Source organism: Agelaius phoeniceus, chromosome 26 (genome assembly GCF_051311805.1).
Source record: "Agelaius phoeniceus isolate bAgePho1 chromosome 26, bAgePho1.hap1, whole genome shotgun sequence".
Lineage (NCBI taxonomy): Eukaryota > Metazoa > Chordata > Aves > Passeriformes > Icteridae > Agelaius > Agelaius phoeniceus.
Window position 1 is genome coordinate 2310631 of NC_135290.1, and position 20715 is coordinate 2331345.

At 62.9% G+C, this 20715-nt stretch overlaps 2 protein-coding genes across 7 annotated transcripts; both read left to right on the forward strand.

Annotated features, from left to right (window-relative positions):
* Nucleotides 1–1596: 1596 nt before the first annotated feature.
* On the forward strand, nucleotides 1597–16778 carry LOC129131094 (signal transducer and activator of transcription 5B). Of its 6 annotated transcripts, none has more exons than XM_054649847.2 (19): nucleotides 1597–1739; nucleotides 11202–11339; nucleotides 11424–11580; nucleotides 11663–11752; nucleotides 11897–12071; nucleotides 12146–12276; nucleotides 12367–12518; nucleotides 12594–12749; nucleotides 12833–13012; nucleotides 13137–13224; nucleotides 13312–13434; nucleotides 13584–13676; nucleotides 13794–14000; nucleotides 14174–14268; nucleotides 14335–14465; nucleotides 15114–15284; nucleotides 15488–15539; nucleotides 15739–15846; nucleotides 15914–16778. In XM_054649847.2, the coding sequence occupies exons 2-19, from the start codon at nucleotides 11212–11214 to the stop codon at nucleotides 16038–16040; spliced, it is 2364 nt and encodes a 787-aa protein (XP_054505822.1). In that variant the 5' UTR covers nucleotides 1597–1739; nucleotides 11202–11211; the 3' UTR covers nucleotides 16041–16778. The 6 variants fall into 6 exon arrangements, with proteins under 6 accessions (XP_054505822.1, XP_054505826.1, XP_054505823.1 ...); XM_054649851.2 differs by having other exon boundaries at nucleotides 15114–15269; XM_054649848.2 differs by having other exon boundaries at nucleotides 1612–1749.
* Nucleotides 16779–17032: 254 nt separating this feature from the next.
* On the forward strand, nucleotides 17033–20287 carry GHDC (GH3 domain containing). The gene is made up of 8 exons (XM_054649862.2): nucleotides 17033–17498; nucleotides 17580–17710; nucleotides 17783–18359; nucleotides 18596–18779; nucleotides 18866–18937; nucleotides 19040–19173; nucleotides 19299–19387; nucleotides 19476–20287. The coding sequence occupies exons 1-8, from the start codon at nucleotides 17294–17296 to the stop codon at nucleotides 19674–19676; spliced, it is 1593 nt and encodes a 530-aa protein (XP_054505837.2). The 5' UTR covers nucleotides 17033–17293; the 3' UTR covers nucleotides 19677–20287.
* Nucleotides 20288–20715: the final 428 nt, after the last annotated feature.

Below are 20715 nucleotides of genomic sequence, written 5' to 3' on the forward strand. Positions count from 1 at the left end.
GTTGAATACAGACAGTGTGGGAGCTGCTGGCTTCATGTTGGCTGCCTGTCCCTGCTTGCCAGGGTCCCAGCTCACCTCTCTGTGAGGTCTGGAGTGAGAGGAGCACTGGGAAGTGCAGCCAGGGCTCTGCTGGCAGTGGCTCAGCAGCGATGTGTCAGCCTTTGTGCGTGAGATTCTCCCAAGCTGGTGAGCACAGGCAGCAAAACATTTGGTGGGAGCTGGGGGCTGTTGGGGCTGGAGTCACTCATCCAGTCATTCACCAAGGCTGCTCCAGGCACGGAGTGGGGCTGGCAAAGTTGGAAAGCAGCGTTTTGTGGCTGGTGTTTGCATGGAGCAGGTGCTGGGCTGGTGCCTGCCCAGCCCACAGATATTTATCTCTTGGAAGTGTGGAGCTGGATGAGGCAGTGAGGAGCCCGAGCTGGAGCTGGAGGACTTTAGCACAAGAGCACAAAAGCAGTAGAGAGGTGGGAACTTGGGGCTGTGTTCTGACACAGTGGCCAAGTGATTTGCAGTTGCTGGTGCACCAGCTGTCTGGGAGAGATCCCATTCCAGCGCTGGCACAAGGAGAGACGAGTTCCTCCTCCCTGGATTCCCACCGGGGAAGGGTCACCCGTGCTCCTACCAGCCCAGAGCAGGAGAGGGACCTGCGTTTGCTGAATTTCCCTCCGGAGTTTTTTCAGGCCACAGAAGACGAGCTGGTAGCGAAAGTGAAAGCCCAGGAGATCCCATGCGGTGGGTGCAAGCGCTGGGGCAGAACGAGCACACCCAGTATTGCTTCCTGCCGCCACCTCTGCCCATCACCGCACGGCAGCCGCACCCCGGGCTGCCCGTCACCGGGGTACCCCCTGCCCTGGGGTGCCAGCGCTGCCACGAGGAGTCTGCTGTGCCTGCCAGCTGTGCAAGACCCCCTCAGGATGGTTTTCTTATGGCCGCTGTCAACTTTCCCTATTCGAGCAACTGCAGAGGAGCGGGCAGTGCCTTGGGTCTTCTCACAGCTTGCAGGGGTTGTGGCACCTTGGAAGAAGAGGATGCAGGCAGCATCCTGAGGCTGTGGCAGCACTGGGGATCTTGGCCGTGCATGTAGCTGCAAAGTGTCAGCCCGGGCCTGTGATGGGAATGAGCACCGTGCAGCCAGGGCTGCCTCACACAGAGGGCCCGGAGTCAGCACAATGCAGCCCTGCAGCCACGTCTGTGGCCACCTGCTACTGACTTGGTCATTCCTGCTCCCAGAACCAAGGCTTGGCGCTGCTTTGGGCTCCCCTGGTACTTGCTGCCTAATTCTGGTGCTGGTTTGTGTCCTGCCAGAGCTGCTGTTGTTGAAGCCTGAAGTTGTTTTGAATTCTAGTGCTAGAGTCACTACTCACTTATGACACCCTGTGCCATTACCTCGTGCTGGTGGCGTTAACCTGTGCTGCTGCCCGGTACCGTCACCCAGTGCCACTGCCTGATGCCATTGCCCCGTGCCCGGTACCGGCACTGTTACCCGGTGCCCAATGCCGTCACTCAGTGCCATTATTACCTGGTGCTGTTGCCCCGTGCCCGGTACCGCTCCCGTTACCCGGTGCCGTTCTCGGTGCTGGCGGGGCCCGGCGGGGGCGGAGCCGTGGGGGGGCGGGGCCGCGCGGGCCGGGCCGGGGCGCGGCGGGGGCAGAGCGGCGGCGGAGCTGAGCGCCGGGAGCCGCCGGGAGCCGCCGGGAGCCGCGGGAGCAGCGGAGCCGCAGCCGCCACCGCGGCCGCAGGTGGGCAAAGGTGGGAGCGCGGAGCCGTCATCGCCGCCGGGACCGCACCGGACCGAACCGGACCGAGCCGAACCGAGCGGGCCCGGACCCCGTCCGCCTTCCGTAGCACGGCCGGGCGGGGTGCCGCGGGGCCGGGGCGTTCCGGTCCGGTCCGGTCCGCGCTGTGGGTGTTTCGTAACCCCGGGCGGGCGCAGCAGGGCCGGGCGCGGAGCTCGGCGGGAGCCCGGCTGGGCCCGCGGGCCCCTGGGCGGGCGGAGGCGACAGTGGGGCCGCTCCGAGGGGGCGGCGGGCACGTCCCGGGCCCGTCCTGGTGCCGCGGCGCATCCCGGGGCGGGGGCGCTCCTGGCCCGCCGGAGCCGGGCCGGTTTTCGCACGCGGGCCCCGGCGGAGCGGCGGCCGCGGAGGGCGGCTCCGAGTCCCGGTCCCGGGCCGGGAGGGGAGGATCCGGGACAGCGCGAGGCGTCCCGTGCGGTGCCGGGGGGGTCCCGCCGCAGGCAGCACACCGAACCGGGACGGCGGGAGTGTGAGCCCCGCTGCTGTCGGTGGCACACGCGGGGCGGGTGGGATCGTTCCCCGGCGGGAGCGGCGGCACGGCGGGGAGCGCAGCGCCCGGTGGCCTTTCACCCAGCTCGGGCGCGGCCGGTGCCGGGGAGCCCGCGGGAGCCGCGGCCACCTGTCCGGCGGGTTACGGATCTGTCAGGGCTCCGTGCCCGGCCAGCCCCGGGCCCGTGCCAGGCCGGCCCCGGGCAGCTCCTGCCCAGCGGCTCCGGGGCTCCAGTGCTCGGCTCGGAGCGATGGGCTGGGGCTGTTGGCTCGTTCAGTTCTCCGTGCTGGGCACCCGGTGGCACCGGGCCGGTGACCAGCAGCGGTTTGGTGGCAGTGCCCGGGGCGCCTTGCGGAGGGGAGACAGCGCTGGGCTCAGGGTAGCTCCGCGTGGTTTGCCCATAGCAGGGGCATGGCACACGATGTCCCTGGGGTGCGGGGCCCTTGGTTAGAGCAGGACATTCCTGGCTGTGGGCTGGGTCACTGCTGGCTGCCTGCGGGTCCCTGCAGTGCTCGTGCCTGTGCCCAGAGCAGTGTGAGCTCCAGCAGTGGCGAGCGAGGGGGGAATTAGTGCAGGCACAATGAGGTGCTCCGCAGAGCCTCACCACTGCCATGGGCACCAGGATCCAGTCCTCCACAGTGGGAGCTCTCCCCTCCAGATCCTGACTCCTGGCCCAGGTCCTTGTGCTCCTGAAGCCATCAGGATTGCAGCCTGACCTGAAGTGGTTCCAAGGATGTGAAGAAGGAGACTGTCTCTCTGGGTTTTAGAACTGTTCCTGCTCATCCCCGGGGCTGGAGAGGGCTCTGTTGTGCCCTGCTGTGCTGTGCCCTGCTGTGCTGTGGGTGCATCATGAGGAGGAGGAGGAGCTCTGGTGTGGGCTGAGAGGTGCCAATGCCTGTGTGCTGGAAGGGACATGGGAGAGCTGGGCTGGGAGCAAGGCGTGACGGGTGGCTGTCACCCACTCTGTGTTTTGTGGCACTTTGACAGTGCCCTGCTTTGGGGGTGTTGGGTCCCTACAGTTGTCACGAGAGCCACCTCACTGGGTCTGCTGCACCTGCCTTGTGCCAAGGCCAATGCTTTGGGGCAGGGTTAGGGATGCTCTCACCATTCAGGGGGCTGCAGTTGGGGATGCTCAGCACAGGGCACACAGAGCCTCTGGAGGGACCTTCCCTTCTCGCTGCAGGGGAAGTGCTGACTCCAAAGTGACGGTGAAGGCTTTGCCATGGGGTTTCCCAGCTCTCTCTCGAGTGATAGCAAAACTCAGATACCCTGCTTGCAAAAAATCCCTGCTCCCTGCACTCTGCGACGTCGTGGGCGGTGAGTGGCGACTGCTTTGAGCTGAGTACAATGAAGCAGCCCCGTCAGCTGGGAAATTACTTTCTAGTTTGCAAGGAATGACTGTGAGGTGGGTCACACTCAACAGGCTTCATGACAGCCCTGGAATGCCAGTGGGATGTCAGGCAGGGTGAATGGGACCTCCCTGGGCATCCCCTGGGTACCTGTGCTGGTCGCAGCATCCCTCTGCCTGCCCAGCTGCAGTGTCCCACACACTGTGAGTGCTGCCCTGGAAGCAGCCACTGCAGGGAAGCCAGGGCATGGCTAGGGTTAAGGTTAGGGTCAGGATTAGAGTCCCCACCTTGCCAGCACGGGTCAGGACTCAGCTCTGCAGCCATGCCTGGGAGGCTGTGCTGGCTCTGGGGTCCGGCACGCTCCGGCAGAAGTAGCCTCGACAGCTGTAATGTTTCTGTGGCATGCCTTTCCTTTCATGGGGTGTCTATTTTGCAACCCCCAAGTGTTTTGATCCCGGGAGGAAGGGGGCGGGGGTGTTTACCCTGGCACCGCATGGCTGGTGCAGGGATCCAAGTGGTGCTGGGCATGCCTGAATTTCACATGCAGCAACAGTTCTAGCAACATCTGCTGGCTGATAAAAGGTAGGCTGCTGCACGCCGCTGCTCCCGCCGCGTTGGGAAACGTCGAGGGGGAGGCACTCTGTGAACACGGCTTCCTGGCCGATAGGGCTGAGCTGACTTGCTGATAAAGCAGAATCCACCCATCTGGCTGCACCAGAGGGGCCAGGAGCACGGGCTGCACGCAGGCACTCAGTGCTTCCATGAGTGCTGGGTCCTGCTTCCCGCTGTATCAGGAATGATGTGCCGCCGAGCTGGGACAGCCACAGCTGAACCACATAGCTGAACCACAGCACAGTCACAGCCCATTCCCGGTTCAAACAGCCACTGGTGAGTTTTGCAATCTCCACTTTCAGTGTAACTTTGTGTTATGAGCTGGTTTATAGCACAGCTCTGCTGGAGAGGGAACTGGGGAAAAGGCTGGTGCTGGAGAGCACTGCCTCAAAGAGCCAGAGCAGCAACCCAGCCCTGCCCACCGTGTGCTGGGTGCTCATTCTGTCTGGCCTCTCATCCCTATCACTCAGTAGCCCTGCAAAGCCTTTAGCAGAGGAAGAGGCTGCTCTTGCTGGCAGTTCTGAGTTCCTGCACAGGCTGGAAACGCTGCAAAATGATCTTTGTCCTCTCTGGTGTGAATACACGACCCTGGTGCTGTTGGGCTGTGGGCCCAGGGGTGCAGCTTCTCTGGCCCTGCTTGTGGAGATGCTGTGGTGAGGCTTATAGTGCAGCTCAGGGGCAGGGGCTCTGCTGCTGCTTCAGGGGCTGGAGAGCCCATCCCAGGGCCAGGAAAGCCAAAACCCACCTGGACGTATTTGTGTGTGTATGGATGCACGCTGTGCTTCACCCCTCTCTCGATTTGACTGAGGACTTTGTTTCACAAACCACTGGTGTTGGTTGTTTTATTCTGTCTGACTGGTCCCCCCTCCTGCCAGCATCCCTGGATGTCTGTGTATCCCCTCTTCCAAAGGCAAGGCTTTACTCCTCTCCATCCTGCTCTGCTGACTTCGTGCAAGAGCATCTCTGCATGCAGAGCTGCTGCAGCTGCTGGGGATGAACTCTGGGAGTGCAATGGGGGGATGCAGGAGCTGCCCTGGTGTCCCTCTGGCTCTCCCTGCTCACCCCACATCCAAAAACGTGTGCTGTACCAGCTGGGCTAGCCCTGTAGAGCAGCCATGCCAGGGGTGAGGAGGCTCCTGCACCACGTCCCCAGCCCCAGGGAGAGCTGGAGCATGGCATCAACCCGAGGTGATGGATGCATCCAGAGCAGTGCTGTTGGTGCCTGTGCTGCCCACATCTCCCCCAGCCCACCTGGGTCCTGCCCAGCAAATCCAGCCTGGCTGTGGGTGGATTAGTGCCATTGTGTGTGCTCACTGGAGCATGGCAGAGAAAATGAAATTGTGTCTGCAGACCCCAATCGGGACTAATTCGATGCTGAAATGAGCTTAATCCTCAGGTCCTTCACCCGGCCTCTCCCTCCTGGGCTGGCACAGGTCTGAGCAGGGATTAGCACCGAGCCAGGGGCTGGGATGGATTTGGCCTCGGTGCAGGAGGCTGCCACAGAACCTGCGGGACCCCAGGGCTGTGCCCTCAGCGTGGCATTCCAGGGATTTGGGGTTGGGCATTATTAGCATGGAGGGAAAATCCCTTCCTTGAGTGTCCTGGCACGGGGCAGCTGCACATCCCTGCCCGGGCAAGGCCAGAGTCTGGGATGCTGCAGGTGGTCAGTGGCTTTGTGCCTGGCCTGGGATTCCCCCACCAAGGAGGCAGGGGAAGCTCCAGAACTCTGAGCTGGCAACTCCCTGCTGTGCCAGCCCCAAAGCTAGTTAATTCGGCTGCTTGGCCCCAGGGAGCCAGGAGTAATTAAAGCTCTGCCCAGCCTCTCTAATCCTGTCTGGGGGTTTATGGTGGGGGCAGCACCAGTGCTGGCAGGGACTGGGCTCCCCACGGTGGATGTCCTGCAGGAACCACACTGGACTCATGCCCATGGGGCTGGTTGGGCACTGGGCTCTGCTGATGTGGCTGCACCATGTGTCCTGCCCACCAGTGCTGGTCCTGCTGCATGCTCAGTGTCTGAGGGAATCCCACTGGTGCCTGGGCAGTGCTTGTATCTGGCTGTGGCTGCCTCACGGTGGCTCTTGGTGCACTGAGGTTTTTCTTGAGGTTCCAGTGGTTGGATTCAAGGGATTTTGCTGGGTATTTTGGTGGTTTTGGTTTGACGCAGGTTTCTGGGCCTCTCTGATTGGAAGAAATCCGAAGTGAGGAGGGAAACCTTTCCCAAGGGTGGCAAGTGCTGGCAGGCAAAGAGCCTGGCCTGTGGCATGAGGTGAGCTGTTGGCAGCCCCCAGCAGTGTTGCCCCTGGCACCAGTCCCCAGCTGGGGCATCTCTGCCTGTGTGGGGCTGGTGTCCCCTCTGGGCAGCATTAGTCATGAATTCATGGTGTGAATTCCCTGCTTTTGGCTCTCAGAGTTGCTGGGACACCTGGACAGTCTTGGTACTAGTATTGATACTATTATTTCCACCTCTGCCTACCTACTCTGCTGCTGTGGGGCCTGTCACCTCTGCTCTTGGGGGGCACGTTGGATTACCAGAGCCAGCCATGCCTCTTTCATGAGTGTCATGGTACAGATGTTTCCAGTGTGGGCTGAATGGTTCGGCTGTCTCCTCACCGGGGCCAAGCCATCGGTTGCTGCCACTTTCTGTGGGAGACAAACAAACCCCATCAAAGCACGGAGCTTCTAGAAGGAGCTCGCTCCCGTGCTGGTGGGCACTGCCACCTCCCAGCCAGAGCTGGAAACCACAGGCCGGTGGAAAACACGCGAGCAGCCCTTGGCCCCCTGTTCTAGCTCCACAACGTGCTGGTACCGCAGCTCTGAGCAGGGCTGGGGGCTGCTCGCCATCACCCGGGTGCTCCCGCTGCAGGCTCGGCTCCAGGGCCGTGGGCTGGGGGATGTGAGTGAAGCCGGGGGGTGCAGGCCAGGGGGTCCCATCTCCCCCCATGCCGAACTCCTGCACGGCTCCCTGGGGTCCCATCCCTGGCTCTCAGCCAGCCACAGGGGCTCAGCGCGGGCCGAGGACAGGACAGCGGCTGTGCCTGCTCTGGCCCCGCGGCGGTGTGAGGGGCAGTGTGCCGGGTGGCTGCCAGCACTCGGGGGCAGGCTGTCCCGCGCAGGCACCTGACATTTTGGAAGGAAATAGCTGCTCTCTGCTCCTTCCTGTAGTGCGCAGCCAGCGAAACGACCGCCCGGGCGCCCGGCTGTGCCCGCCCCGAGCCGTAGCCCGGCTGTCCTGGGGCCGGACGCCAGAGCGGCACGGGGGGCACAGCGGGGCCTGAGGGCGGCTGCAGGAGCGGGCGCTCCACACCGGGCTCCAGCGGGGTCTGAGGGCGGTGAGTGCGCTTGTAGCACCGGGCACTCCACACCGGCTCCAGCGGAGTCTGACTGCGTCTGTAGGACCGGGCATCCACACCGGGCTCCAGCGGGGCCCTGGGGGAGCTGGAGCGGCCAGGGGGCCGCTGAGGGCGGAGGGGTGGCTCTGTGTGTGTGTGTGTGGGTAACCGCAGCCCTCCGCTCTGCCTGGCGGCCGCTCCCGACTGTCACCTCCACCGCGCTCGGGGCCCGTCTGGGGGCCGGATCTTGCCCTGGAGGGATCTTGCTTGGAGCCGCCCAGCTTGGAGTGCTGCGGGACAGCTTCCCGCCGGGCCTGCCGGGGTTAGCGGCAGCGCTGGCTGCGGCAGCACCGGAGCCCCTCGGCCGCAGGGTGCAGGGTCCGGCCCTGCGGCCACAAGCGGGGCCGGCTCTGACCTGGAAGCGATCGCGGGTTCCCGGAGGTGCCGAGAAACCACGTGTCCGTGTTTACTGCGGCGGGAGGCGCAGCGGGGCAGGGCCGCTGCCGCCGGAGCCCAGCCCCGCGAAGACACCGCTCCGGAGACCCCCGGGCTGCCGGAGCGCCGGGCCAAGGGCAGTGCGGGAGCCGAGGGACTGCGTGGGTCGAGGGAGTGGGGCGGTGGAGGGTACAGCCACAGCGCAGTGGTCCCCCCAGGACTTTGCCTAGCCCTTGGCCCCTGCCTAGCCCTTCAGGGCATGGCTCTGGGCAAGAGGCTGCTGTCGGGGGCTGCGCCAGCGCCAGGACAGGGGTGTCCTGCTCATGAGGAGGTCTTTGGGCTGCTCTGTGCAGGAGCGTCCCGCGGCAGATTGCAGTGAGCATCCCGTGCAGAGCGTGCTCCGGGGTAGCTGCTTGCTTGTGTTTGGGTTTTGCCGTGCCTGTGGCATGTGGGAAGCTGCTGCTGTCGTGCTCATCCTGTGAGGCATTTCCCTCCTTTTGTGTGCCCACGGATATGCTCTGGCTTTCCTGCAGCTTGGGACTTGCTGGCGCCTACTGCCACTGTGCCTGCAACCCTTTCCCGGTGTGATCATGCCAGTCCCCTGGTTGCCCCCAGCCCCAGCAGAGCTGCCACCTTTCCCGTCTTCTCCTCTCCTCGCTGCTGCCTCTGGCCTTCTGAGTGCTCTTTCTGGGTGGGTTTCTCCTGTTTTGCATTGGGTTTGGCAGTGCTCCCCCATCAGCAGTGGGCAGTGAGGCTGTAAGAGGCAGAAATCATGTCTGCTGGCATGTCCCTCTCTCTGCTCAGTCCCTGTGTTGCTGGGGTCCCTCCCCACAGCTCTGGGGTCTCTCCTCAGCACTGGTGCTACCCTGAGAAGCTGCTGCCTGTGCCCCTTCACAGGCAATGAGTCTGATGAGCACGTCGCTGTGGCTTGTCGAGTGCTGCTGGTTAACCGAGCTGCAGTGACGGGTGGGTTCCAGCTCGCTGCCAGCGAGTAAATGCAAAGTAGCCTAAACCACTACAATTATCTGCCTCTTGCAGTTGTTGGAGTGTGCATGGGGCCGGTGGCTGCCGTGTGCGTGGCTGACCCATGGCAGTGCTTGAAGCTGCAGTGGCCCTGCTGGGGCTGGAGGTGGCACTGGGGTGGGTGAATGTCCCTGGACATGGGGGTGGATCTGTCCCTTGGGCAGCTGGTGGTGCCACCGAGGAGTGTGATGCTGAAGGTGATGGAGGAGGCAGGGCTGCCTGGAAAAGGACCACGGTGGGACCATGGTGCTGCAGCTTGTGCTGAAACAGAGTTGCTGCCCCAGCTGTGCTGAGTCTCAGGGCCACCATGGCAGGTGGCATTGGTTGCTTGTGCTGGGGTGGTCAGGGTACCCTGCAGCCCATGGGGAGGTTTGGTTTATCCCCAGGTGAGACAAAAATGAGACAAATTTCCCCCAGGAGAAATTGCATGTCCTGCTGCACTGACAGTGTCTGTGGAGGTTGTGCTCAAGCCTGGTGCAAATGGTGTTTTGGGGCACACACCAGGTGAGCTCTGCCACTGTCAGCCACTGCACAGCCCCTTGTAGAGGCAGCTGTGGTGCTGGTGCTCCCGCTCCCAGGCTGGCACTGGCCAAATGCAGTGCCTGCCAGCTCACCACAGAGCAGCCAGAGACTCGTTGCTTAACAACATGCTAGAGTAGAGTAGGAAGTGTTTTGTCACTGTGAGATGGGAAGAGATCACCATTTTATCAACAGGCAGGGCAGTGTCTGTTTGCTCTGTGTCCGTGCAGATGTCCCCACAGTACTGAGGACTTCGGTCACTTTGTGGTGCAGTGGCACTGGCATGGCTGTTCTTGGCTCTGCCCCTTATCAAACGTCCACAATTTCCAACAGCAGCATGTCCTGCTGTCAGCCATCCCACCTTCCTTTCCTCCTTGCTGGCCTTCTTCTGCCTCCCCAGGCCCCTCCTTGCCAGCAGCATTTCCAGCTTGGTGATTTCTGTGAATGTGGAAATGTTCCTCCCTTTTTATAGAGGAAAAATTCATTTTTAGCCAGCTCTGGGTTATTGTTCCTCTTCCTGTTCAGGGGCGGGTGTGCATGGCTCAGGGGCTCTGGCTGTGGCTGCTCCACTCGGACCTGCTGCCACTGTCCCCCAGCATGTGCCCCTCACTGTATGGCAGCACCAGCTCTTTTGGGGCTCTGTGGGCCACTGGGTGTTTCTGAGGCTGAACAAAATGCTTTGGGGAGAGGGGGAAGCACAGCCCCCGCTGGCTCAGCCCCTCTGCTTGTCACCAGCCAGTGCAGTGATCAGGTTCTGGCCCGGTCACCCGGCCTTGGGACACGTCCAAGGCCTTCTTGTGCCCCTGCCTGGCCCCTCTGTGTGGTGCCAAATCCCAGGTGGATAGAGTGTGAGTGTATCTAAATGCTGTTTACTGTACTGCTGCCTCCTCACTCAGGGGGGACCTTGAGCCCCCCAGACCCTCCTGTGTCACTTGCTGTCACATCACCCTCACACAGTCACCTGGAGGCTGTTTCTCCAGCCCCCTCTAGGCACAGGTGACCTGGGGGACACACTGGATTTTCGTAGAGGTGCTGTCACCAGCACCTCATCCCTGCCTGCCCCTGGGGGAACCAAGGCTGTGCAGTGTTTGGAATCCCTGCATGGAGCCAGAGCCGCCCCTAAGCTGCTTTGGGAAGGTCTGTGTGTCTCCACCAGGACTTGGGGCACACAAGGGACTCGTCAGGGACTGTGGTGCCACGTGGGCTCGTGGGGCTGGGGCTGCTCCTGCCTGCTGGCGCTGCCAGGGTGTGGGCAGGAGCGGGGTGAATGCAGGGGGGGCCTCTGCTCTGCGTCACCCTGGATTTCTGGGCAGCCCTTCCTCCCCCTGGCCTGTTTCCTCATTCGCGTGGCCAGCGATGGCTGCGATCCCGTGGTGCAGTGAGGGGAAATGAGAACCATGTGGAGAGGCCATGCAGAGGCACGTCCCTGGCCCTGGGCACCCCCAGGGCTGTTCCTAGAAAAGAGGGGGTGACTCAGAGCCAGGGTCCACTGCCCCCGCATGTCCTTTCTTTCCGTGGCTGGAGACAGCGCTGGCAGCACCAGGGGCTCGGGCACTCCTGCAGAGGGTGTGGGGACAGCCAGGGCCAGACCCCTTGTAGCACAGTGCCTGTCTGTCTCCCACTGCTGCCCTGACAGCGTGTCTCCCCACAGGTGCTGAACCATGGCGGTGTGGATCCAGGCCCAGCAGCTCCAGGGTGAAGCCCTGCGGCAGATGCAGGCGCTCTATGGGCAGCACTTCCCCATCGAGGTGCGGCATTACCTGTCGCAGTGGATCGAGAGCCAGGCATGGTAGGTCAGGGTGTGCCCTTCCCCAGGGGTGCTGCAGCTGCCCCGGTGTACAGGTGCCCTCACACTTCTCTGATCTGCACACAGGGACTCCATCGACCTTGACAACCCCCAGGAAAATGTGAAGGCGACCCAGCTTCTGGAGGGGCTGATCCAGGAGCTGCAGAAGAAGGCAGACCACCAAGTGGGTGAGGACGGCTTCCTGCTGAAGATCAAGCTGGGGCACTACGCCACGCAGCTGCAGGCGAGTGGGGGGCTGTGGGCAGGGGTGCAGGGCCAGGGGGGTCCCTGCCCTGTGCCTGGCTCAGGCAGTGCTCTCCCCACAGAACACGTATGACCGATGCCCCATGGAGCTGGTGCGCTGCATCCGGCACATCCTCTACCACGAGCAGCGGCTGGTGCGGGAGGCAAACAATGTGAGTGCGGGCTGGGAGGGGTGAGGAGAGGGAGAGGCTGGGGGGATGCTCAGGGGCTCTTCTCCATGATGATGGGAGCAGCTCTGAGGCAGGGAATGGGGAGGGTCCCCTCACTGTGCTGAGCGCACCCTGTGCCCCGTCCAGAGCCCTTCCCCATCTGGCTCCCTGGTGGACGCCATGTCCCAGAAGCACCTGCAGATCAACCAGACCTTCGAGGAGCTGCGGCTCATTACTCAGGACTCAGAGAATGAGCTCAAAAAGCTGCAGCAGACACAGGAATACTTCATCATCCAGTACCAGGAGAACATGCGACTCCAAGGTGGGTGGGGGGCCGAGGGGCATGGGCCTGGGGTGCTGGCAGGGCCGGCCCTAACACCATGCCCTGTCCCCCAGCCCAGTTCTCCCAGCTCTCCCAGCTGGGCCCCCAGGAGCGCATGTCACGGGAGACAACGCTGCAGCAGAAGAAGGCATCACTGGAGGCCTGGCTGCACCGTGAGGCCCAGACACTACAGCAGTACCGTGTGGTGAGTGATGCCACCTGGTGCCCCATGATGCTGTCCCCATGATGCCCTGTGACACTGTCCCTGCAGCCCTGATGTTGTCCCACCTTGCAGGACCTGGCTGAGAAGCACCAGAAGACGCTGCAGCTGCTGCGCAAGCAGCAAACAACCATCCTGGATGATGAGCTGATCCAGTGGAAGCGTCGGCAGCAGCTGGCGGGGAATGGGGGCCCACCTGAAGGCACCTTGGATGTGCTGCAGACCTGGTGAGTGCCTGGTGGGGTGGGATGGGATGGGACAGGGTGCTGAGCCCAGTGGGTGCTGAGCCCTGCTCCCCCCAGGTGTGAGAAGCTGGCAGAGATCATCTGGCAGAACCGGCAGCAGATCCGCCGTGCCGAGCACCTGTGCCAGCAGCTGCCAATCCCAGGCCCAGTGGAGGAGATGCTGTCAGAGCTGAATGGAACCATCACTGACATCATCTCTGCCCTGGTCACCAGGTACAGGTTGGGCCCAGCTGGGTGGGGGGACAGGTTGGCCCTGCCCTCCTTCCCAGCCCCCCTGATTCCCTTGCCACCCCCAGCACCTTCATCATCGAGAAGCAGCCCCCCCAAGTGCTGAAAACACAGACCAAGTTTGCAGCCACTGTGAGGCTCCTGGTGGGCGGGAAGCTGAATGTGCACATGAACCCCCCCCAAGTGAAGGCCACCATCATCAGCGAGCAGCAAGCCAAGGCCCTGCTGAAGAACGAGAGCACCCGCAAGTAATGCCAGGGGCTGGGGGTGTGTGGCTGGGGCTGCCAAGGCAGTGGGGAGCAGGGGAAGGGCTGAACTTTGCACAGCTCCCAGTCCTGGTGTGCCCTGATTCCGTGTGCATTCCTGTGGCAGTGAGAGCAGCGGGGAGATCCTCAACAACTGCTGTGTGATGGAGTATCACCAGGCCACTGGGACACTCAGCGCCCACTTCCGCAACATGGTGAGTGCCCCCGTTCCCCGTCCTGTCCCCTTGTGTCCCCCTGTGTCCCCATCTGTTTCTCCATGCTCACCCCTGGTGTCCCTGCAGTCCCTGAAGCGGATCAAGCGCTCGGATCGCCGCGGGGCTGAGTCAGTGACAGAGGAGAAATTCACCATCCTCTTTGAGTCGCAGTTCAGCGTCGGTGGGAACGAGCTGGTCTTCCAGGTGAAGGTAAAGCCACTGTGTCCCTTCTGCAGGCCCTAGGCAAGCCATGGGCACTGTGCCCACGGGATTGGGGCTGGGCTGGGGCCACATGGGTGCCCGTGGGTGATGCTCCCTTGGTGCCCCACAGCCCATTCCGGTCTCCTTCCTCTCGGCAGACGCTGTCCCTGCCTGTGGTGGTGATTGTGCATGGGAGCCAGGACAACAATGCCACGGCCACTGTGCTTTGGGACAACGCCTTTGCTGAGCCTGTGAGTGCCAGTGCCATGGGGGCATGACAGGCCCCATCTGCCTGGTGTGGGAGTAGGGCTCAGCCTCCTGGTGGGACATCAGGCAGAGCTGGTGCTGACCATGCTCTCTGCCCCCAGGGCCGTGTTCCCTTCGCTGTGCCCGACAAGGTGCAGTGGCCACAGCTCTGTGAGGCACTCAACATGAAGTTCAAGGCAGAGGTGCAGAGCAGCCGTGGGCTGACCAAGGAGAACCTGGTGTTCCTGGCACAAAAGCTCTTCAACAGCACCAGCTCCCACCTGGAGGACTACAGCAGCACCACAGTGTCCTGGTCCCAGTTCAACCGGGTAAGTGGCCTGGGTTCTGCCCAGAGCCCCCCCAGTGCTCATGTTTGTGGGGCTGGATGGGGTGTACCCACCTGCTGTTCCTGAGTCTCTGCTGCTGCACCCAATGTCTGTGCTGTGTAACAGAGGCTCAGAGGCTGCTGACAGGAGTGCTCATTATCTGGAGATTTCAACAGGAAAACCTGCCTGGGAGGAATTATACCTTCTGGCAGTGGTTTGACGGGGTCATGGAGGTGCTGAAGAAGCATTTGAAGCCACACTGGAATGACGGGTAAGAGCCGCCCTGCCCTGTGCAGCCTGGCCCGAGCCCCAAGCCCTGACGCCCTACTCTGCCTAGGGCCATCCTGGGCTTCGTCAACAAGCAGCAGGCGCACGACCTGCTCATCAACAAGCCCGACGGGACCTTCCTCCTGCGCTTCAGCGACTCGGAGATCGGTGGCATCACCATTGCCTGGAAGTTTGACTCCTGTGAGTGTGTGCCAGGAACTGGCATCCCTGGATTGAGTGGCTCCAGCCAGACCACCTCCTGCCCTTGGGGCACTGGCACTGCCACAGCAGGCAGGCTGGAGTTATCCTCAGGAAAGAGGCGAGCACCAGAGCCCCCAGAATGCCTTGGCTGTGCCATGGGGAGCGGTGCTGCCCTCGCTCACTGCAGCCGTGGCTGTGTCAGGCCCTAATGCTGGCAGCAGCAGGGAGGAGGGACCAGGCTGAACCCTCCAACCCAGCCTTGGGGAATGATGTGGACTCTACAAAATCCAGTTAGTCGGTGATGCTCCCCAGTGCAGGGGTTGCCAGGGGTGGCCTGACCCCATGCAGGAGTCTGTTGCTGTTCACAAGAGTGTCCTTTGGAGGGCCGCATAACTGAGAAGCACCAGAGAGCCCCATGGTTGGGGAACATGTCAGGATGAGGCCAGACCTGCCTTGACTTCTCTGTGTTTCCTATCTTATCCCATTTTCTGGCGACCTGTGCTTTATCCTCAGCTGTTTCTGGGGAGGGATGCAGTGTGGGACATGCTGTTTGCTACTTGATATGACCTCGCAGCCCCATCTCCAGAGCACAGCCAGGAGCTGCTGCAAACTCCGGGATTCACCATGATCCTCACGCTTGTCTTGCAGCTGAGAGGATGTTCTGGAACCTGATGCCTTTCACCACCAGGGACTTCTCCATCCGCTCCTTGGCTGACCGCCTCGGGGATCTCAGTTACCTCAACTACGTGTTCCCCGACCGGCCCAAGGACGAGGTGTTCTCCAAGTACTACACGCCGGTTCTCTGTGAGTCCACGCCAGGTAGCGCTGTCCCTTCACCCCACATGTGTCCCCTTTTTGTGCATCCAGCCAGGATGGAGCTGGTGTTCTCAGCCTCCCCCTGCCCCGGGGCCACACTGGCCCCACAGGGGTTCTGCATCTGGCCACGTGTGAGCCCCCAGCACTGCCTGGGGTCGTGGCATGTGTTGGAGTTTGGAGCCTCAGTGCTGCTTCCTTCTCTCTAGCTAAAGCTGTGGATGGATACGTGAAGCCACAGATCAAGCAAGTGGTGCCAGAGTAAGTGTGACCCCAAAGGGAGATCCTGGGCAGTGGTTGCCATGGGTTCCCAGCATTGAATTGGCTGGGTTGGGTGGCAGCCCAGGGCACTGAGGAGCTCATGGCCACCATCAATGGCCACATTGGTGCTGAGCCTTGTGAGACACCTTGGTGACTTCACCCACGGGGCACCCAGTGCTCATGAGACCCATCCCCACAGGTTTGTCAATGCATCAGGAGATTCTGCCCCTGGAGGGGCCACCTACATGGACCAGGCCCCCTCGCCTGCCGTCTGCTCCCAGCCTCATTACAACATGTACACCCAGAAGTGAGTATCACACCCCTACCCCTGTACTGCTGCAGCTGCTCCTCCCCTCACCGCCTGCCTCCCGCAGCCCCGACCCTGTGCTGGACCCCGAGGGTGATTTTGACCTGGAAGACACGATGGATGTGGCGAGGCACGTGGAGGAGCTGCTGCGGCGCCCCGTGGACAGTCAGTGGATCCCCCACGCCCAGTCGTGACAGGCAGGCGCCTGCTCCCTTGCCCCTGGCTCTGGCGCTGCGGGGACTGTGCTGTGTTCGTGTCTCTGTGCCAGGGGACAGCGGGTGGGCCCTGCCCTGCCCCCAGGATTTGCTCTGTGCTGCCCCGAAACACAGGCTGGCGTCCAGCTCTTTGGTGTTTATGCCCTTGTATAAACGGCAGCGGATTTGTCGCATGGTTTTTCTGTATGTTCCTTTTAAGAGGCCCAGCTTCGGCTTTCCGCTTCTGCCAGCACTGGCCCTGCAGCCCCTGACCCCCCTGTGGGGCTGCTGGGGGCCCCCAGCCCGGCCTCAGGTTCGCTTTTGCAGTCGTCACTAAGAATGTACATGTCGCCTTCTTGTTCTCCCCCGCGGCTCCGTTCCCAGGGCTGCGTGAGGCCAGAGGGCAGAGGAGGGGTTCTGCCAGGGCTCCCCCAGCCCGTGCCGGTGCTCTGCTCCACAGTGGCAGGGTCCCTGCACCTCATCCTCTCCTCTGCCCCCAAGGATGCAGGAGCTCCTCCGGCTCCCGGCCTCGATGTCCCCTCTGGAGCCGGTGCAGCGCGAGGGTGGCAGGGTGTGAGGGCACCCAGCAAGGGCAGTCGGGTGGGCAGGGGGTTTGGGGGAGCGGAGCCCTCTGCCCGCTGCTTCTCCCCTCGCCTGGGCGGGAAACTCTGGGGTCCTGGCCATGTTATTTTTCTATCACAGAGTAAATAAAGCACGGAATATTTTTGTAACACAAAAGCTCTGGGTGCCACGTGTGTCTTGGGACAGAGGCGGGTCCCTCTGGGGAGCTCCTCATCTCGGGTGCACCAGGTGAATGCTGGGGCTGGCCCGGTGTTCAGGGTTCCTATCCCCGAGGGCAGGGTCGTCGGGCCTCCCTTGGCACAAGCTGGGCGGATCCGGGGGGCTCTGTCCGGGCGGGAGGGCTGCCCTGAGGAGCAGGGGCTGGGCTGGGGTTGGGGCAAAAAGCAAAGTAAACCGGATCAATAGCTCTTGTTTTTCCAAAGAAAGAGCTTGCTCTTGATGGAGGGGTAGAGGGCGCTGGTACTGGGGGTTCAGTTGCGGTTGAATTCCCCGCCGAGCTGGGGGCCCGGAGTGTGCTGTGTAAAGGTGAAAATGAAAATAAAACAGGAGCGGGGAGGGGGGCGGCGCCGGGCGCGATAAATCTCCGTCATTTCTGCCGGAGGCGGAATAGCCGGCGTGGGTGAGAGGGTCCGGGGCCGGCTCCCTGCCCGGGGCGGTGTCCGCGTTCCGCGATGCTGGTGGCGCTGGTGGCCCTGGCCGTGGCCGTGGCTGTGGCCATGGCTGTCCCCGCGCTACGGCACCGCTTAGTCCGTGCCGCGCTGCGCCGCGCCGGGGACCGGTACCGGCGGCGGCTGGAGGCTCTGGACAGCGACGTGCGGCTGAGGCAGGAGCGGCGGCTGCGGCGCCTGCTGGGCACCGGCACCGGCACGGCCGGCGGTGAGCGCGGGGCCGCGGGAAGCGGCGCGGGAAGGGGTCGGTCCCGCGGTCCCCCTTCTGAGTTTGTGCCTCTCCCTGCAGGCTGGGAGGAGTTCCAGGAGCAGCATCCCCTGGGGCAGCCCTGTCGGGACGAAGCGCCGGGCGTTCCGCCTTCCCCGCTGCCTCTCTGGGCTCTGCTCCCCAGCTGCTGGGACACCGACCCCCGGCTGCAGGTACGGGGAGCGGCGGGCGGGGTGGGCGCGGATCCCGCAGGGTCTGCCCTCCTGACCCGCCCTCCCCCGCAGGGCTCCGTGCTCTACCTGGATGCTCTCGGCGCCGCTTTTCCACGGGCTCTGACCCGCCGGGGCACGGCCGTGCTGCACTGGAGCCCCGGCTGTCCCCCCGCCCCGGCGGGGTGGCCGCTGCCCACCCTGTACTGCACCCCGGCCGCGGCGGCCGTGCTGCCCTCTCGGGCCGCAGCGCTGCGGCTGCAGCTGCTCTTTGCCCTGCGGCAGCGTGCCCTGCATGTGCTGGAGGCCGGGCTGGCAGCCGAGCTGCACGACGCGCTGCTGACCCTGCGCACTGAATGGCCCCGGCTGGCCCAGGAGCTGGAGCTGGGCAGGCTGAGCCCGCAGCCCGGGCTGCCCGAGGAGCTGCGGGAGCAGCTGCAGGCACTGCTGAGCCCTGCTGTTGCCCGGGCGGCCGAGATCCGTGATCAGTGTGCCCATGGCTTTGAGGGCATCGCGTTGCGGCTGTGGCCGCGGCTGGAGGTGGTGGTGGTGAGGACGATGCGTGGCACAGAGCGGCTCTACTGCGACTCCCTCCGCCAGGCCGACTGCCGGGGGCTGCCCTTCTACTGCCCCTTCTACCAGGCCGCAGGAGGTGAGTGTCCCCCACGCTGGCTGTGTCCCCAGGGTGCCCAAAGGGAGCTGCTGCCACATGGCAGCACAGATCTCCCTGCCCCAGCACATGCTGGTGCATCTCTGTGCTGCATTCCCTTCCTGCAGCCTGAAAACACCTCAGTCCTGGCACCAGCAAAATTCTGCCCCTTGCAGAGGGGTGAGGCAAGGATGGGGGGGTCTGGGGAGCTCACATTGCCACGTGCTGCCTCTGCCCAGCCCTGCTTGGTGTGAACCTGTGGCCAGCAGAGCCAGTGCCCCGATTTGTGCTATGCCCTGATTGGGCTTTCTGCGAGTTCCTGCCCTGCCTGGCCAGCAAGGAGCCACGGACGGTGCTGCTGGATGAGCTTGGGGAGGGCCGTGAGTACGGGCTGGTTGTGACAGCCCAGCCAGGAGAGTACAGGTGCCTCCTCCCTGCTGTGTAGCCCTGGGGGCTGCCTGCCCCAGCCCCATGCACCCATCTCCCCCTCACACCCCCCTGCCCTGCAGGTGCCGTACTGGGGAGGTGCTGAAGGTGACCGGCTTCCACAAGCAGTGTCCTGTGGTGGAACCTGTGCGCAGGTGAGGACACCCCAATGCCTGTCCCTCACCTCAGGGAGCTGGGTTACACGCAGGGTTTGACAGGAGGCTGCCAGTGACCCACCCTGTGTCCCTGCACCTCAGGGAGAGCGAGACCCTGAGCGTGCGAGGTGAGAGCATCCCTGAGGAGCAGTTCTGCCAGAGCCTGTGCCGCACCCTGAGCCTGTGGCCGGGTGCTCGCCTGATTGACTATGTCTGTGTGGAGAGCAGCCTGCTGGGTGAGTTCCCCTGAGCTGTCCAAGTCCTCCTAAAAGTGTAGCTGGCACTGCACAGGGGTCTGCAGCCCTCCTGTTCCTGCAGCACAGCAAGCTGGGAGCTTTAACCTACTCTGGTTCTGCTCCAGGTGACTCTTCAGGGCCCTGTGCCCCCCACTACGAGGTGTTCCTGGAGCTGCAGGGCCTGCGGGACCTTTCAGAGGTGCAGCGCTACAAGGTGAGCAGGACACAGGCTCTGCTCTGGGGCTGAAGGATGCTGGTGTGGCAGAGTGGGACCAGCACAGGCAGCTGCCCTCTCTTTGCAGCTGGACCAGTGTCTCCAGGAGGATTTCCCCATCTACAAATCCTTCCGCTTCAAGGGCAGCATTGGGCCCCTGCGCCTGCACCTGGTGAGGCCCAGGAGCTTCACCCGGCTGCGGGAAGCCCTGGGCTCTCCCATGCCCATGCCCAGGGTCCTGCGTGAGGAGCAGCTGCTGCAGCTCATCCAGGGAGCAGTCATCTCCTAGGGCAGCCTTGGGGCCCCACAGCCCTTCCTCCCTGGCATGCACCCTCTGAGGAGGGGCCGTGTCCCTGGGGTGGGAGGGCGTGGGGACAAGGGTGCTCATCCCCAAGGGTTTGGCTGAGTGGAGCAAATGGAGACAGTGAGCTTGACCATGATCCGTGGCAGCAGCTGGCACCACTCAGTGCTGCTGTGGAGGTGGAGCAGGAGCTTGGGAGCCTCAGGGGGCAGCTGCAGGACCCCCTCACTCAGTGCCTTGGCAGCACCTGCAGCCACAGCGGAGTGTATGCCTTTCCTAAGGGACCACTGTGCACCACAGCCCACGGCTGAGGCAGAGGGCTCTGTGGAAGCCTGCAGGAGCAGGAGGAGCAGAAAAGCCGTGCCTCATCACTGAGCACTGGGGCCCTGGGGCATTTTGTCCCCTGGCAGGGACACTGCAGGCAGGGCTCAGGGGGCTGCTGGTGGCAGGTGTCACAGAGCAGCCCCAGCTGGGCTTCCGTGCATGTCCACTGGTTGAAAAGTAAGCTCCGGTGAGGGCTGCTTTTAATGTTTTGAAAACCAAATGCAAAATAAAGGAGGATTATCTTTTTGAAATAAATAAAAGACTGCACTCTGGGATTGATTTTTTTAGACTATTATTTTTAATCTTCATTAAAGAGATTGCTCTAGCAATCTGACTGCTCTGGGGGCTGAGGAGTTGCTGCTGTTCTCAGGGGTCCTGGGGAAGGGGCAGCCATGAATATTTAACCAGCTGAGCCCTCTGGGGGCACCAGGCTCTTTGTGCCTTTGAGGCACATGTGTACCATCGGGAGGGATTGGTCATTTCCCCTCCTGCTCATTAAGGGTTATTTCCAGGGCTGGTGAGGGCGTGTGGGGCACCTGCTGTGCCGCAGCAGCTGCTGGTGGGCAGGAGATGATGTCTCGAGCAAGGCTCACACAAAGCAAAGCATCCCCCACCAGGGATGAACCTGGCTGAGGCCTGCTGGAAAAACCTGGAGCAAAATTTCTGCTCCAGGTCGGGGAGAGGCTTTGCCTTGGGCTAGGAG

What these genes read in the sequence shown, in the direction of transcription:
- GHDC (XM_054649862.2), top strand. Translation starts at nt 17,294, where the DNA reads ATGCTGGTGGCGCTGGTGGCCCTGGCCGTGGCCGTGGCTGTGGCCATG. An exon ending in CGGCACCGGCACGGCCGGCG is followed by an intron (nt 17,499 to 17,579) that starts GTGAGCGCGGGG and finishes CTCTCCCTGCAG; the next exon opens with GCTGGGAGGAGTTCCAGGAG. An exon ending in GTGGTGGAACCTGTGCGCAG is followed by an intron (nt 18,938 to 19,039) that starts GTGAGGACACCC and finishes CCTGCACCTCAG; the next exon opens with GGAGAGCGAGACCCTGAGCG.
- LOC129131094 (XM_054649847.2), top strand. Translation starts at nt 11,212, where the DNA reads ATGGCGGTGTGGATCCAGGCCCAGCAGCTCCAGGGTGAAGCCCTGCGG. An exon ending in ATCTCTGCCCTGGTCACCAG is followed by an intron (nt 12,750 to 12,832) that starts GTACAGGTTGGG and finishes TGCCACCCCCAG; the next exon opens with CACCTTCATCATCGAGAAGC. An exon ending in TGCCTGGAAGTTTGACTCCT is followed by an intron (nt 14,466 to 15,113) that starts GTGAGTGTGTGC and finishes CTTGTCTTGCAG; the next exon opens with CTGAGAGGATGTTCTGGAAC.